At 31.8% G+C, this 15,261-nt stretch overlaps 2 protein-coding genes across 2 annotated transcripts in view; both read left to right on the top strand.

Moving 5' to 3' along the window:
* Nucleotides 1-1,406, top strand: part of LOC123222455 — a 37,724-nt gene extending 36,318 nt beyond the window's left edge. Inside the window, exons 2-7 of the mRNA XM_044645234.1 lie at nt 277-324; nt 428-482; nt 688-750; nt 837-884; nt 1,019-1,099; nt 1,175-1,406. Of these exons, the coding sequence (XP_044501169.1) occupies nt 277-324; nt 428-482; nt 688-750; nt 837-884; nt 1,019-1,099; nt 1,175-1,291 (412 nt within the window). The 3' untranslated portion in view covers nt 1,292-1,406. The remainder of the gene's footprint in view (nt 1-276; nt 325-427; nt 483-687; nt 751-836; nt 885-1,018; nt 1,100-1,174) is intronic.
* An 11,447-nt stretch (nt 1,407-12,853) lies between these two features.
* On the top strand, nt 12,854-13,817 carry LOC123224028. The gene is made up of 2 exons (XM_044647506.1): nt 12,854-12,922; nt 13,434-13,817. Exons 1-2 carry the CDS (start codon nt 12,854-12,856, stop codon nt 13,815-13,817), a joined length of 453 nt encoding a protein of 150 aa, XP_044503441.1.
* The last annotated feature ends 1,444 nt before the right edge of the window (nt 13,818-15,261 follow it).

Raw genomic sequence — 15,261 nt, forward strand, 5'->3', positions numbered from 1 at the left:
CACACAACAGTGTCCCTTCACTGCATCACCTATTCTATCCCTAGTAGATATTGTTTTAGCTCACTAGGACATTATGATATTAGGCGAGATTTCCTTTTAATGAGATAAGGTGTCTTCTCATATGACTCAATTAAAAGATCATTTGACTCGTTTAGAGGAAATCATCATGAGTACACGCCCAGCTCCAATCGATTAGGTTACAAAGCCACATCTAATTTATTTCTTATAAAAATTGTATTTACCTATTTCTTTAACATCTATATTAACTTCGTGCAGGGTATGCATGACGGTGTTAGGACGACCTCACCACGTTGGCCATATGTGGTCTGTAATTAATTTTTCTTACGATATTTGATCTGAAATGTTCTTATTATATTTTATATGAAATGTCACTGATCAAGTTGTTATTATTATTTGCACAAGGAAGTGGCTATGAGGGGGTTTCAGTTGGCCCTTCGGTTACATCACCTCTCCCCCTCGAGGTTTGTCATTTATCATTGTTACTATATTTTTTTGAATTGTCATTGATTAATTTGTTTTTTTTATTCGTACAAGGTCCTAGTCATGAAGGTGTTTTGGTTGGCCTTTCGGTTGCTTCATCTTCCCCACTTGAGATTTGAAAATTATTGTTGTTATTATATTTTATATGAAATATCATTTATCAATTTGTTATTAATATTTGCATAGGGTATCGGCCGTGAGACATTATCGATTGAGAGTTCTCCTTGTACACCTTCCCCAACCGTGGAGGTAGCATATTTTTTTATGAAATATTATTGATCAATTTGTTATTAATATTATTATGTATATTTAAAATGTTTTTTTCTTCTTTTTAGGATGAGCGGTTGTGGTTACTTACTCATATCTCTAGCTCTAGTAAAAAGGTAATTGAAATTAGTTCACAAAGGGATGAGCTACTGGAGGATGTTTTACATAGAAACCAGGATGAGGTATATCCATTATAATTTATATATATTTATATATATTGCTCATTGATAATATAAAATTAATTTTGCAGTCTATCGAAGAGGAACAAATAGTTGGCTTGACAACAATAGAAGATTCCCTCGCCAAACCTTTTTCGGCATACATCGATAAGGTAACATCTATCGATTAAATCGTATTTATTACTTAAGATTAAATATTGAATTAACAGTTTTATGTTATTTTTCAGATGGTGCGTACTGATTCAACCATCTGTCTCATGTTGAATAAGCGTTTTTCCGTTTGGAAGAATTGTTTAACCCTTTCTTTCTTTTATAATTTTAACTTAATCATAATTTCTCATTAGTGATATTTATATCATACTTAATTTAATCATAAATGACATAAAATTACTTAAATAGCCTTGTGAGGCATGTGGATATTACAAGGTTTTATTTTGTAACTCATATAATTTCATTTGATTGAGATCAATGCATACAGTGACTGTTATTCATAAAATTGTTTTGGGTTTTAATATTACTAGTTTGTGGATAGATGAAAGTTTAAGGGCGATGACAAAGTGCCCTGTTGTTGAATTGTCTTCATGGTGATGTGAATTCATGTTATTCTTAATATAAAATGTTTTCATGTAATCTTTGAGACAATTATTTGGGATTAGCAAGTAATTTCATTTCCGTGCAAATAATTAAGTATTATTAAACGATAAATTATTTTTTTAATTATTTTATTAAATACGGTTTTTGCTCATGTACCCAGCTCGCCTATTTTATTAAAGGACAAAGCACTTATTCTCATCACCCAAGTTTTACACCCTTTTCAAACATTCAATGGTAAGATTTTAAAAACTTAAATATTTATTAAATTTTTTATTAATTATAAGAATAAAATTATAATTTAATTACTAATATTAAAATCAATAAAATTTTATTTTTTTAGTTTAATAATTTTTTATTCAAATTAATAATTTTTTATTATAAAAAAATAAAATAAGATATAATTTTATTAAATTAATTATAAAATAATGGTTTTATTTTTCATAATTAGTTAAAAAATTTAATAAAAATTAAATAATAAATAAATATTTAAATTATTAAAACTCCACTAACAAAATTTAAAAAATAGAATAAAACTTGGTGAGAATAACTCTTTGGCGTTTATTTTATTAAATAATTTATTTAAATCACATCCGGTCCATTACACTATTATCTAATTTAAAAATCTATCTGATTCAATTATATAATAAAATATTTAACTACAAGTTGCACGCATCTATTGGTGCCACAATTCAAAGCTTTGAAACTCTTCCAACATGGTCCACCCCTCAAGACGCGCCTGGGCCTTGTAATGTGTGCCACATGTCACTCTTGTTAGAAAATCGGTGATGCCCTTGCTGACAAAAACAAATGAGGCTCTATTTTCCTTTAGAACAATGTTCTGGGCGCATAAAGACCAAAACCTGGCTCACGTGGACACCCACACTGCCAATCATGTGTGGATAGCTAAAATAAAAGTGAAAATTTAAGCTTAAATTAGAAAGCCTAAATAATATGGGGAATATTAAAATTTTTACAACTAATGACCTGATTATATAAATATGTCACACTTTTAAGAAACTAAATATTTATATCACAAAAATTATTAAATACTTAAACTACTCTTCCCTTCAACTTTACAAACATAAGTCGGTCATTACACACCAAAAATTATATATCTTCAAAACATCTTATAAAAAAATTATCAAAATTCAAATCAGTGTTAATTTATACTGCCTATGTTTTATCTTTTCTTATTTAACAAATGGAAATCAAAGAATATATGTTAGATTAATATTGTGATTTTATATTGTTAAATTATTTGATATTGATATAATATAGTTGAAATATTAATATTTAAATTGAGAATGAGTTGTCGACGATCCAATTCTCTTTTGGATAAAAAACAATATGAAGAACTAGCTAGCGAGATCATATCGCCAACTGTTGGCGAGGTTGCCAAGGATAAGCAATCCCACTAACCCATTCTTCTAGACTCGTGAATTGCAATTACTTATCCAAGGTATTTGCTTAATGTTTCAGGTTTAGTTTAAGTCAAAGATGGAAATAGGTGCATTTAAAATTCACTATAAAAAGGCAATAGATTTCAAGTGATGAGACATGTTGGTGGGAATGAGAAACTGATCTACATTGACACAAGTGTTAATTTTGAAGGATTTATGGAAAAAATATGTCATCATCTCAAAATCGATCGAAGTTAGTCAAATGTCCATGTATTTATCTTTGGTGATGCATCGGTGGTTCCAATTGAAATTGTAGATGATGATGATTTTGAGTATATGATGGTTATTGGAAAAGTTTACTAGAATCAATAAAACTCTATATTACTAAAAGTCCAATTGAAGGAAAAGACAATCAACAAGCCGACGTTCAAGAAGAAGAAATGGAAGCTCATCCGATAGACAACTAGACACAACTACAAAATTTTTTAGAAGTCTCCCAAAAAGAGTTATTTAATGTAACATGGACATCATGACTCAATAGATACTGGAGCATATAAAAGTCACTTTCATAATCCTAATCTGTTTTAGTGGATTCTCGAATCTATCATGGATGTTAAGAATACAGGTATTAGTAAATGGGAAACACAAAGAGACAACAATTTCAAAGTGATAGGTTTTTATAATTTAAAGGTAGAATTGAAAGCATTATTTGGAACTTACATGTTAGAGACAAGTATTCAATAGAAAGTATGTCACTCTGATAAGTATGGGGTTAAGTGCGTACATCTACAATATAAATAGTGGGCATGAGCAACAAGGGAGGAAGATATAGACTACTGGGTGTTATGACGTATAGATAAGGCACACACTTGTTTACAGGATCAACTTTTGTCATACCATAGATAGGTTAGTGCAAAGGCATTGGGGAACATTCTTAAATCAATGTTTGTGGTTGATTGGATTTATTAACCAAAGAAAATCATTTTTGACATGACAGATAGATACAAGATTGACATTTCATACATGCAAGCGTGGTGTGCCAAGACATATGCACTAATGCATTACGAGGATCAGCCCGAGAAGTTTTTCATATTCTAACCTGAGTATTGTCACAATTTGTAGTTCAAGAACCCAGGAACTGTGACATGTATTGATGTTGATAGGGAAAATAGGTTTTAGTTTTTTCTTCATGGCTTTAGGTTGTTCGATTAGAAGGTTCCAAGAATTCTGTCACTCCGCCATTTGCATTGATGTTTCATATTTAAAGGAAAGTACCTTGGGTTTCTTTTCATTGTTGTAGTAAAAGACAACAATAATCAAATTTATCCATTGGTATTCGGTCTTGGCCATAATAAGGGAATGGATATGTGAACCCCCTTCTTAACATACTTACGTATGTGTATTGATAATGCTCCAAACTTGGCCATAATTTCTGATCGCCATCATTCAATCGTTGCATAGTTGGCCAACATAATGCTTGAAGTTTGATGTAATATCCCTCTCTAAATACATACTCTTGATAGGAATATACAAAAGAGTCATGCATAACTAAATTATTTGAAAACGTTAATACATGATCATAATTATAAAACGTGCAAAAAGGTGATGTAATAAAAATGACCTCATTACTCAATACTTATATGATACCATGTGTTTGGAAATACTAGCAATTGGCATAACAATAATAATTAAAAAACTACATGTTTGATAAAAAATTGAATATTGAAAGGCCCCTCTCCTCGTGTAACTGCTTGTTGGATCGTTAGATTTCTCATCTGCCCCACTACTCACCTTTACCTACAAAACACACGAGAAGAAATGCATGAGCAAAATTCAGTAAATAGGGACCTTTTCAACACCCAAACTATTATAAATAATTGAAGGTAAAACTTGCGTTCCATTCATTAGCTAAATGTGATCACACTATGACACTACAGTGCCTTGACATGGGTCATCCACATAAGCCGTGAAGGTCTACCCTGAAATTGGCATATCTAATGCCCTAGTGAAAACCACTATTGTGCCTTGTGCACCTACCAAATGGTCTATTGGCCTCACTAATTGGGACACCCTAATCACAAGGATAAATCTTTGATAGCAACTTTTTCCGTTACCATATAAGTTGATCAAAGCTATTAATTAACCATCCATAGATAGGCTCTGCCCCAAGTACATATGTAGTGCATCCCACTGATCACGTGAGTTATATCTAAAAATCACATCCTTACCATACACACCTGAACTAAACTTGATGGCTATGAATCTTGGTGTCAAGTATATAACGCATCTCATAGGTATCCAACCCTATTGTTTCCATAAATACTATCACTTACGCATATAGTTGGTAACTATTTAGTTATGTGACACTAGCCTTAAGGTTATTGACTTTCTATTCAGATTCAACTCGATTCAAGTTTGTATCATCGTTCACACAATTAGGCAATTTATCTATGTGTTTCATAAATTCTTTATCCTCTAATAGCTAATTATTCTTCTTGGTTAACTCTCATCTTCTATGTACATAGCTTAAGGTTGTAATCATTTTTGTCTTTGTCTAAAGGTACACGGGCATATGTTTCTCCACCCACACCCGTATGCTTCCTAACCCATATACATAAGCAAATGTCACTTAACACATGGTCATGCATAGAACATGTGTATATGGGGAGTTGACTTAGCCACACTCCCATGCACATGATCCACATGTCTTATTGTTGCACGCTGTCCACTTTTGGAAAGTCATACATGAGCGTATGTCCTACACCACATGACCGTGCATATCTTCCCTCAAAATGAGCACGAGATTTTTGGGTTTTCAAAATTTCTAGAATAACACACAAGCTTATAAAGAACCATACACGGTTGTGTGTCATGATTTGGAAATTACATCCTAGGGTTACTACATTTCTCCAATCACAATTCCAGCAATATTCATACAACCATAATACAAATTATAAACCTTCAGCATCTTAAACATATTGTTTCCACTATTCTTTTAACCATAACACATATATAGTCTCATTGTCTCAAATCTAAGAACATTCAAGCATGTTTCCATCCAAACATCACATATTTTTACCACATAGATAATAAAACAATAGATTCAGGTCATAATTCATACAAGAAATTCCTTCTAAACATTCCTACAATAATTAATCATGCTTAATAAACTGAAGTCAAGCCTAAAACGCCATTTACTTGACTTTTTATGCTTGCTAATGCACTTTTCTCGAAATTAGTGACTTCTGGTGACTAGTGATGACTCTTTAGGTGAACACAGACTCCACTCTCATCCTCTCTCTTACTTTTGAGCTATTTGGAACAAAAGAACATGATAGAATTAGGGTTGATCACATTTTTATTTTAGTTCTAAGACACAATACATTTACGTAACTAAGGCAAATTCCTATTTCATCACAATCACAATCTGATCTACTTATTTGACTTTTTGCTGATCATACATGATTGTGTATGCCTTTGTACATGGGTGTGTGCCCTTGAAAATCATTAATCACTGAATTTAATATTGGAAAAAATACTAAAATACCTTGAGCTTCTGTAAGTGCTACAATTCTCCTTTCTTAATATGAATTTCATCCTTAAAATTCACCAAAAGATATGTGGGAACCTTTATCGTATATTCTGCTTAACCTCTCATATGGCCTCTTTAACTCGGTGATTCCTCCAAAGAATCTTTATTAGAGGAATCTACTTACGTTTGAGTTCTTTAGCTTGCCAATCTAATATCTGAACTAGACGTTCCTCATAGACCAAATCATCCTCTAGCTCAACATCCCCAACATTGAGCATAAGGGTGGGGTTGCTAACATACTTACGTAACAATGATACATGGAGCATATTATGAATGAAATCCATGCTCATTGGTAGCACATGTTGATAGGAAACTTTACCTATATGCTCCAATACCTCAAGAGGTCCCACAAATCTTGTTGTTAACTTGCCCTTTTTGTCGAATCCTATGACATGCCTATAGAAAGTTATCCTGACGAACACCTTATCACCCACTTGGAACTTAAAATCACATCTCCTCTAATCTGCATAACTCTTTTGATGATCATGGGCTTACTTCATTCTTTCTCTGATCATCCTTACATCTGTAGTTATCCACTAAGTCAACTTCGATCCTAATGACTGAGCTACAAAATCTATTTCTCTTATCTTATCCTAATGTAATGGTGATCTACATCTCTTGTCATGTAAAGCCTTATAAGAAGCTATCTTGATAGTTACCTGGTAGCCATTATTAAAAGCAAACTCCGTCATTGGCAACACATCACTCAACTCATGTTTCTATCTAGGTAACAAGCCTTCAAAATGTCATCGATTACTTGATTGACTCTTTCAATCATCCATTGGTCTAGAGATGATATGTTGTGTTGAATGCCAATCTTATACCCAAGGATTTATGCATACTTTGTCAAAATGTTGAGACAAACTTGGTGGTCAATCTGATACTATCATCTTAGGTACTTCATAAAGTCTAATAATCTCTTTCACATAGATCTGACCTACCTGATCTATACTCGTAGTGTCTCTGACTGTTATGAAATGTGCTAACTTAGTTAACTGGTCAATTATAACCCATAATACATTATAGCCACCTTTGACCCTCGACATTCCAACCACTAACTCTATTAATATATGTCCCCATTTCCACTTGAGAATGCTAAAGGCTATAAAAGTTTAAATGGCCCTTGCTGTTTAACCTTAACCTATAAAAACACAAGGTACTTAGCCACGAAGTCTGTAATGTCTTTCTTTATTCCTAGCCACTAAAACATCTTTCTCGAATCTTTATACATATTTACACTTTCAAGAAGGGTCATGTAAAGGGAATTGTGCACCTTTACTAGGATCTTATCTCTCAAATTTTATTATTGGGGAACAAATATCCTCACTTAAAACCTAAAGATGTCTTCTACCCTATTGAACTTAGTCTCAATATTCTTGGTCATCTTCTATCTAATCTCTAAAGATCCCTTATCTAAAGCATGTGCTACACATATCTCATCCAAAAAGGTTGATTGCATTTAAAGACTTGCTAACTGCCATGTGATTACCTTAATCTACTATCTTGCTAACTCCTATTGTAACTCATGGTGAGCATTGATCTATGCTATGACCACTTTCCTACTCAAGGAATCTATAACTACATTAGTTTTACCCAGGTGGCACTTAACCTCACAATCATAGTCTTTTACCAATTCTAACCATTGTCTCTATCTTATATTTAGTTTCTTTTGAGTGAATAAATATTTAGTTGTGATCCATGTAGATGTTACTCTTTACCCCATATAGACAGTAATATAATAGCTTAAGTGTAAACACCATAACTGCCAACTCAAGATCATGAGTGGGGTATCTGGTCTCATACTTCTTTAACTCCTGGAAAGCAAAAACTATCACCTTCCCTTTTTACATCAGTACTGTTCTTAAACCTTGATGTGAGGCATCTGTGTATAAATCATAATTCTTACCCTTCTCTAGCAAGGAAAAGATAAGAGTTGAGGTCAATCTTATTTTCAATTCATAAAAACTCTATTCATAAGCCTCTAACCATCTAAAAGGAGTCTTTCTATATGTCAAGTTTGTAAAGGGTTAAGCTAACTTGGCAAAGCCCTTAACAAAACATCTATAATAGCCTATAAATCTTAGAAAACTTCTAACCTTTTTAGCTGTCTTAGGGCTTTGCTACTCTAGTACTACCTCAATATTGTTGGGATCTACTGATATGCCATCTATTGAAACCACATGACCTAAAAATGCCATTTTGTCTAACTAAAACTCATATTTTGAGAATTTTGCAGACAATTGCCTCTCTGTTAACCTTTGGAGTACAAATCTTAAATATTGCTCATATTCCTCTCGAGTTTTGGAGTAAACCAAGATGTTGTCAATGAATACTACCAAGAACTTATCCAAACAATCTTGGAACACTCTGTTCATGAGGTTTATAAATACTGTAAGGCATTGGTCAATTTGAAGGGCATGACCACAAACTCATAATGTCTATATCTGGTCTTAAAGGCACTTTTGAGTTGATAATATAAATCATCAATCCTTATGAAAGGGTACCCAATCTTCATTGTCTCCTTATTTAACTCCCTGTAGTTAATACACATCTTCATTGATCCATTTTTCTTCTTTACGAAGAGGATTGGTATACCCTATTGTGAGTGATTCGGTCTAATAAATCCATTATCTAGTAAATCCTATAACTGTTTCTTTAATTCCTATAATTTGGTTGGGGCTATTTTGTAGGGTGCTTTAGAAATTGGTGTCATTCCTAAGGCCAACTCAATGTTAAACTCTAATTCCTTTTCTGATGCTAACCTTGAAAAGCTATCAAGGAATACATTTAAAAACTTTTACACCACTAGAGTATCCTTTATGCTTGGAACTATTTCTACTGATTTTTAAACCATATTCACCAAATATGCCATACACTTCTTACTTAACATCTTCAAAGCCTTGATATTCTTGATCATCATGTTGAGGATTTGACCTTCTTTGAATATGAACTACTTACTATCATACTAAATCTAATATTCTTCTTCCTACAGACTATTTCTACTCTATATCTGCTCAAGAAGTCCATGCCTAATATCATATCGAAGTCTAACATGTCTATTGCACGACCTCTCAAGAAAATTGTCTCCTCTACTGACATTAAACTACTATGAACCTTGTCCATATCTGGTATCTCTATTCTGATCTAGGGGATGATTGAAGGCTTTATTCCTAATTTCTTAACTATACCTATAACAATAAAATAACGTATGAGAGTAGAGTCAATAAAAGCATATAAAAGATAAGAATGAAATAATAATTGACTTGTTACAACTGTAAGGCTAGAATCTACCTATATCCAAGTAGTTATGAATACTTAACCTTGCCTTCCCGAACTATCAGCTCTATTAGGGCTAAAACTATTGCTAAGGCTATATATTGACTGATAAAATGTCATAATTGCTTACATCTATAACACACCCTCTATTTGGCTAAACATTCATCAATATGTCTCTTGCCAAACTTGTGACATGCAGGGGGATTATCCGATTTAGGTTGATCTTTTTTCCTCTATTTCTTACCTCTCAAGTTCTTTTTACTCTTAGGTTGGAAAAGGCCTCTTACGCTTGTTGTCTTTACTAAAACCATATTTACTGTCTTTCTCTCAGTTGCCACTAATAGTCAACTGACTCTGAATGTGCACTGGGGCTAATGGTACAGGCTCCTTTGACAACTCTCTATCTTTGGCCATACACTACCTTATGATCTCATATCTTAATGCTCAATCAAGGGCCTTTGAAAAAGTCTTAGGAGGGTTATCTCTCATCATAAAATCTCTAGTTATGTCTGGTTTCAACCCTCCTATAAACACATCTAGCTTACTTCTCTTTGAATTCGCCATGCTAAGAGCACACTTGGCCAATGAGTTTAGCTTAGTTGAGAACTCCTTAACTGATATGTTCCTCTAGGAACTCCTGAGCCTTCACATTCTTAACTTTATATTTATTTTTCAGGTACATAAAACTTTTCACCTTTTTGGGTACCAAGATCATACTCTAATACTATAAATATAACACCTCTCTCTAGATACATACCTATAATAGGAATATAGCAAAAGAGGCATGAATAATTGAACTATTAGAAAACTTTGATGCATGATCATAATTATAAAGCTTATAAAAAAGTGATGTTAAAAAAATGACTTCATTAATCAATACTCATATGATACCATGAGTCTGGAAATACTAACAGTAATCATAATTATAATAATAATAATTAAAATAATAATAACAACAATAACTACTATATGTCTGATAAAAAGTTAAATATCAAAAGGCCCGTCTCCTCATGTAGCCGTTTGTTAGACCATTGGATCTCTCGTTTGCCTTGCTGCTCACTTCTACCTTTAAAACATATAAAAAAAATGCATGAGTAAAACCCAGTAAGTGGGGACCATTTAGAACCTAAAACTATTATAAATAACTAATGGTAAAACTTGTGTTCCATTCGTAAGCTAAATATGATCATATTATGACACCTTAGTGTCTTGACATGGGTTATCCATAAAAGCTATAAAGACCCATGTTGAAACTATCACATCTAATGCTCTAGTGAAAGCTATTATTATGCCTTGTGCATCTACCAAAAGGCCTATTAGGCTAACTAACTAGGACACCCTGATCATACGGTGAAATCTCTAATAGTAGCTTATTCTCTTACAATATAAGATGATCAAAATTGCTGATTAACCATTCAAAAATGGGCACTACCTCAAGTATATATATGATGTATCCCATTGATCACGTGAGGAATATCTAAAGCCATATCCTTACCATGCACACCTGAATTGAACTTGGTGGCTATACACTTTGTCGCTGAATGCATAATGCATCTTATGGGTATGTAATCCTATTGCTTCCACAAATACCATCATTTATGCACATAGTTGGTAACTATTTGATTATGTGACACTAGCCTTAAGGTTGTTAACTTTTTATTTGGATTTGACTCAATCCGATTTTATGTTGTCATCCACATAATCGGGCACCTTCTATATGTCTTTCATGAATTCTTTATCCTCTAATAGCTTATTATTCTTCTTGTTTAACTTTCCCTTTCTATGCATATAGCCTAGGGTTGTAATTATGTTTTGTCTTTGTTTAGGGATACACAATCATGTGTTTTTCCATTCCACCCGTGTGTATTCTAACCTATATACATAAGCGTATGTCACTCAACACATGTTAGTGTATAGAGTAGGTGCACATAGGGAGTTTAGTTTGACACACTTCCATGCACATGGATTCACATGTCTTCTTGCTACATGTTATCCACTTTTGGAAAGCCATACATTGGCATGTGTCCTATACCACACGACCATGCATATTTTCCCTTAAAATGAGTGCTGGATTTTCGAGCTTTCAAAATTTCTGGAATGAAAAACAATTATGTAGAAAACCATACACGGCTGTGTGTCAGTATCTAAAAATAGTATCCTAGGGTCTCTTCGTTTCTTCAATCACAATTCTGATAATACTCATACAACCAGGGTACAAACAGTATTCTCTAAGCATCCTAAACATATTGTTTCCACTATTGTTTTAACCATAAAGCATATATATTCTAATTGTCTCAAATCTAAGAACATTGAACATTGAATACTTCCATCCAAACAACACATCAATCGTGTCATACATTACCATAAAAATTTCACTTGCATATCCATCATGTTTTATAGCCAATAACTGTCTCAAGTAATCATATATAATATTCATAATATACTCAAAACGCAAGAGCAGTGATCATTCAACCCATACAACCCTAGATAAAATTTTATAATGAAGAATTTCATGATCTTATCCAAACATCACATATTTTGGCCACACAGATCATAAAACAACAGATTCAGGACATAAATCATATGAGAAATCCTTCTAAACATTCCTACAACAATTAATCATGCTTAATAAACTAAAGTCAGCTGAAAACGCCACTTACTTGACTTCCTATGCTTGCTAATACACTCTCTTCAAAATTGGTGACTGATAACAACTCCTCAGGTGAACATAGACTTTTCTCTTATCCTGTCTCTCACTTTTGAGCATTGGGAACCAAAGAAAGTGAGAGAATTAGGGTTGATCACATTTTTAATTTAATTCTAGGACACAATATAAGGGCGTGTAGAGGCCATACATGGTCGTGTGTCTAGTCGCATAACTAAGGCAACTTCTTGTTCTACTGTGACCATAATCTGATTAACGCATTTGACTTATTGCTAATCATATATGACTGTGTATGCCTTTATACATAGGCATGTACCCTTGAAGATCATTAATCATTGAATTTAAAGAAAAAAGACTAAAATACCCCTTAGACTTACCTATGGGTGCTACACTTGATGTAACAAAGCCCAGATGTACCACTCAGTCTCTTGCACTATTTGCATTGGACGTAATACTATTGTAATTAAATCCTAGAAAAAAACAAAAATTCATAAGAATTAAAAAAATCCAAGATTGAAAGAGTAGATAAAAATATATTAATGATTAACTTACTAGAGGAATGTTGCAACATTCATTATTTAATTATTATTTAAATAGGAAAAAGTTTAAATTTTAGGGGATAAGGTAAGTTTAAATTTTAAAAATATTTTATTAGTTAAAAGCAAGATAACAGTCAAATTTGCTATAAATAAATGAGACATTTTTATAATAATAGTTTCCATTATAGTATTAGTATGGCTCCTTATGAAGCTTTGTATGGTTAGAAGTGTAGATCACTTATTTGTTGGGATGAAGTCGGAGAAAGGAAGTTGCTAGGACCAGAGCTTGTTCAAATTACATCTGATAAAATTAAGTTGATTAGAGAAAGGCTTCACACAGCTTAAAGTAGACAAAAGAGTTATGTTGATCATCATAGGCGAGAGTTAGAGTTTGAGGTTGGGGATTTTGTTTTTCTATAGGTGTCGCCTTGGAAAGGAGTTTTTCAGTTTGGAAAGAGAGGGAAGTTAAGCCCTAGGTTTATAGGGCCATTCAAAATTTTGGAGAGGATTGGTGTTATTGCTTATCATGTGGCCTTATCACCAAGTCTCTTAAGGCTTCACAATGTATTTCATGTTTTGGCGTTAAGGAAATATTTGGCTGACCTTTCCCATGTTTTAGACTATCAACCAATCCAAATCTCTGAGGATTTTTCATATGAAGAACAAGCCTTAGAAATCATTGATAGAAAGGAGCAATTTCTAAGGAATAGAGTTATTCCATTGGTAAAGGTGCGCTGGAGAAATCACTCGTTAAAAGAGTCTATATGGGAGCAAGAGGCTGAAATAAAGGAGAAGTATCCTTAACTCTTTAAAGCTTAAGGTATGTACTAATTTCGAGGACAAAATTTCTTTTAAGAGGGAAGAATTGTAATAGTCATTATTTTATTATTATTATTATTTAAATAGAAAAAGGTTTAAATTTTAAAGGATAAGGTAAATTTAAATTTTAAAAATATTTTATTAGTTAAAAGCAAGATAACAATCAAGTTTGCCATAAAAAGAGGAGATATTTTTATTTGTCTTAAATGTAGTTTTTAAAAAAAATAATAATAATAAAGGGAGAGAGAGGATATTTTCTTTCAAAGCAAAGAGGAATGTTTTAAGTATCGGTTTTAGGAAGAGAAGAATTGTTGAGAAAAAGACTATAATAATGAAGCAGTGTTATTGATATAAGTTTATTGTATTAAGGTATGTCTCAACATTTTCATTTATTTGGGTATATAGGTGTTTTATGATTTGAGGATTAGAGTTTTTTTTTTTTTTTAGAATTCAATTCAATTTTGCATTGTACATGCTTTGTTTCATCATAGTTTTATACCAGTTTGTAAAATAAATAAAAACAAAACAAAATTCATATATATGTTTGATTCTATTTTATTTTATATATTAATTATATTTTATAAAAACTAGTGATTTTTAGTAATTTGCTGATATATTAACTTTGTAAATTTAAATAGATGGCTTATAGTATTTGAAAAATTGTAAAAATTTTATTTAAGATATTACAGAGAGTTATTAACTATTTTATGAAATTTTATGATTTCATAAGTTATAAAAATTTCATAGAATTCGCTAGAATTTTTAAATGATAAATCTAAAATTTTTGATAAAGTTCATGCTTGTAAAAGAATTTATTTATTTTTATAGTTTTTTTAATGGTTTTCAATTAAATATTTTTTATATATAAATCAATATGTCTAGTTATATTCTGGAAATTTTCATAATTTTATCAATTTAATATAATTTATTAAAATTGTTATAGGATTGAGTGTTAAACCTGAAATTTATTTGGTAGAATTTGTGACCTATAAAGAAATATAGTTTTTTGCACTTTTTGAATTAATTGTGACTTGAATTTTTGTTTATAAATAAATTAGCATGTCTAGTTTAATTTTGAAAAATTTCCCAATTTTATAAAATATATGCTATCTATTAAAATTATTACAAGAGTGTATATCCAATCTAGAATATTTTTGGCAGTGTTAATGATTTGTGATAAAAATTTCATTTTACATGCCTCTTAAATATTTCCAAGTTCATATATTTTTGATTTAAAATAACAATATGTTAAGTTTATATTTGCAAAATTTCGTAAATTTTTGAGTTATATAGAATTTTATAAAATTGCTGGAAGCTTGAAATGTCAAACCTCAAAACTATTGTTTGTGTTCATGAGTTGTGGAAGGAAGTAATTTTTGAGCAGCTTTATATTTATTTCTTAAAGTTGAATAATTTTTGGTTAACTATC

This window comes from Mangifera indica, chromosome 8 (assembly GCF_011075055.1).
Source record: "Mangifera indica cultivar Alphonso chromosome 8, CATAS_Mindica_2.1, whole genome shotgun sequence".
Classification (NCBI taxonomy): domain Eukaryota; kingdom Viridiplantae; phylum Streptophyta; class Magnoliopsida; order Sapindales; family Anacardiaceae; genus Mangifera; species Mangifera indica.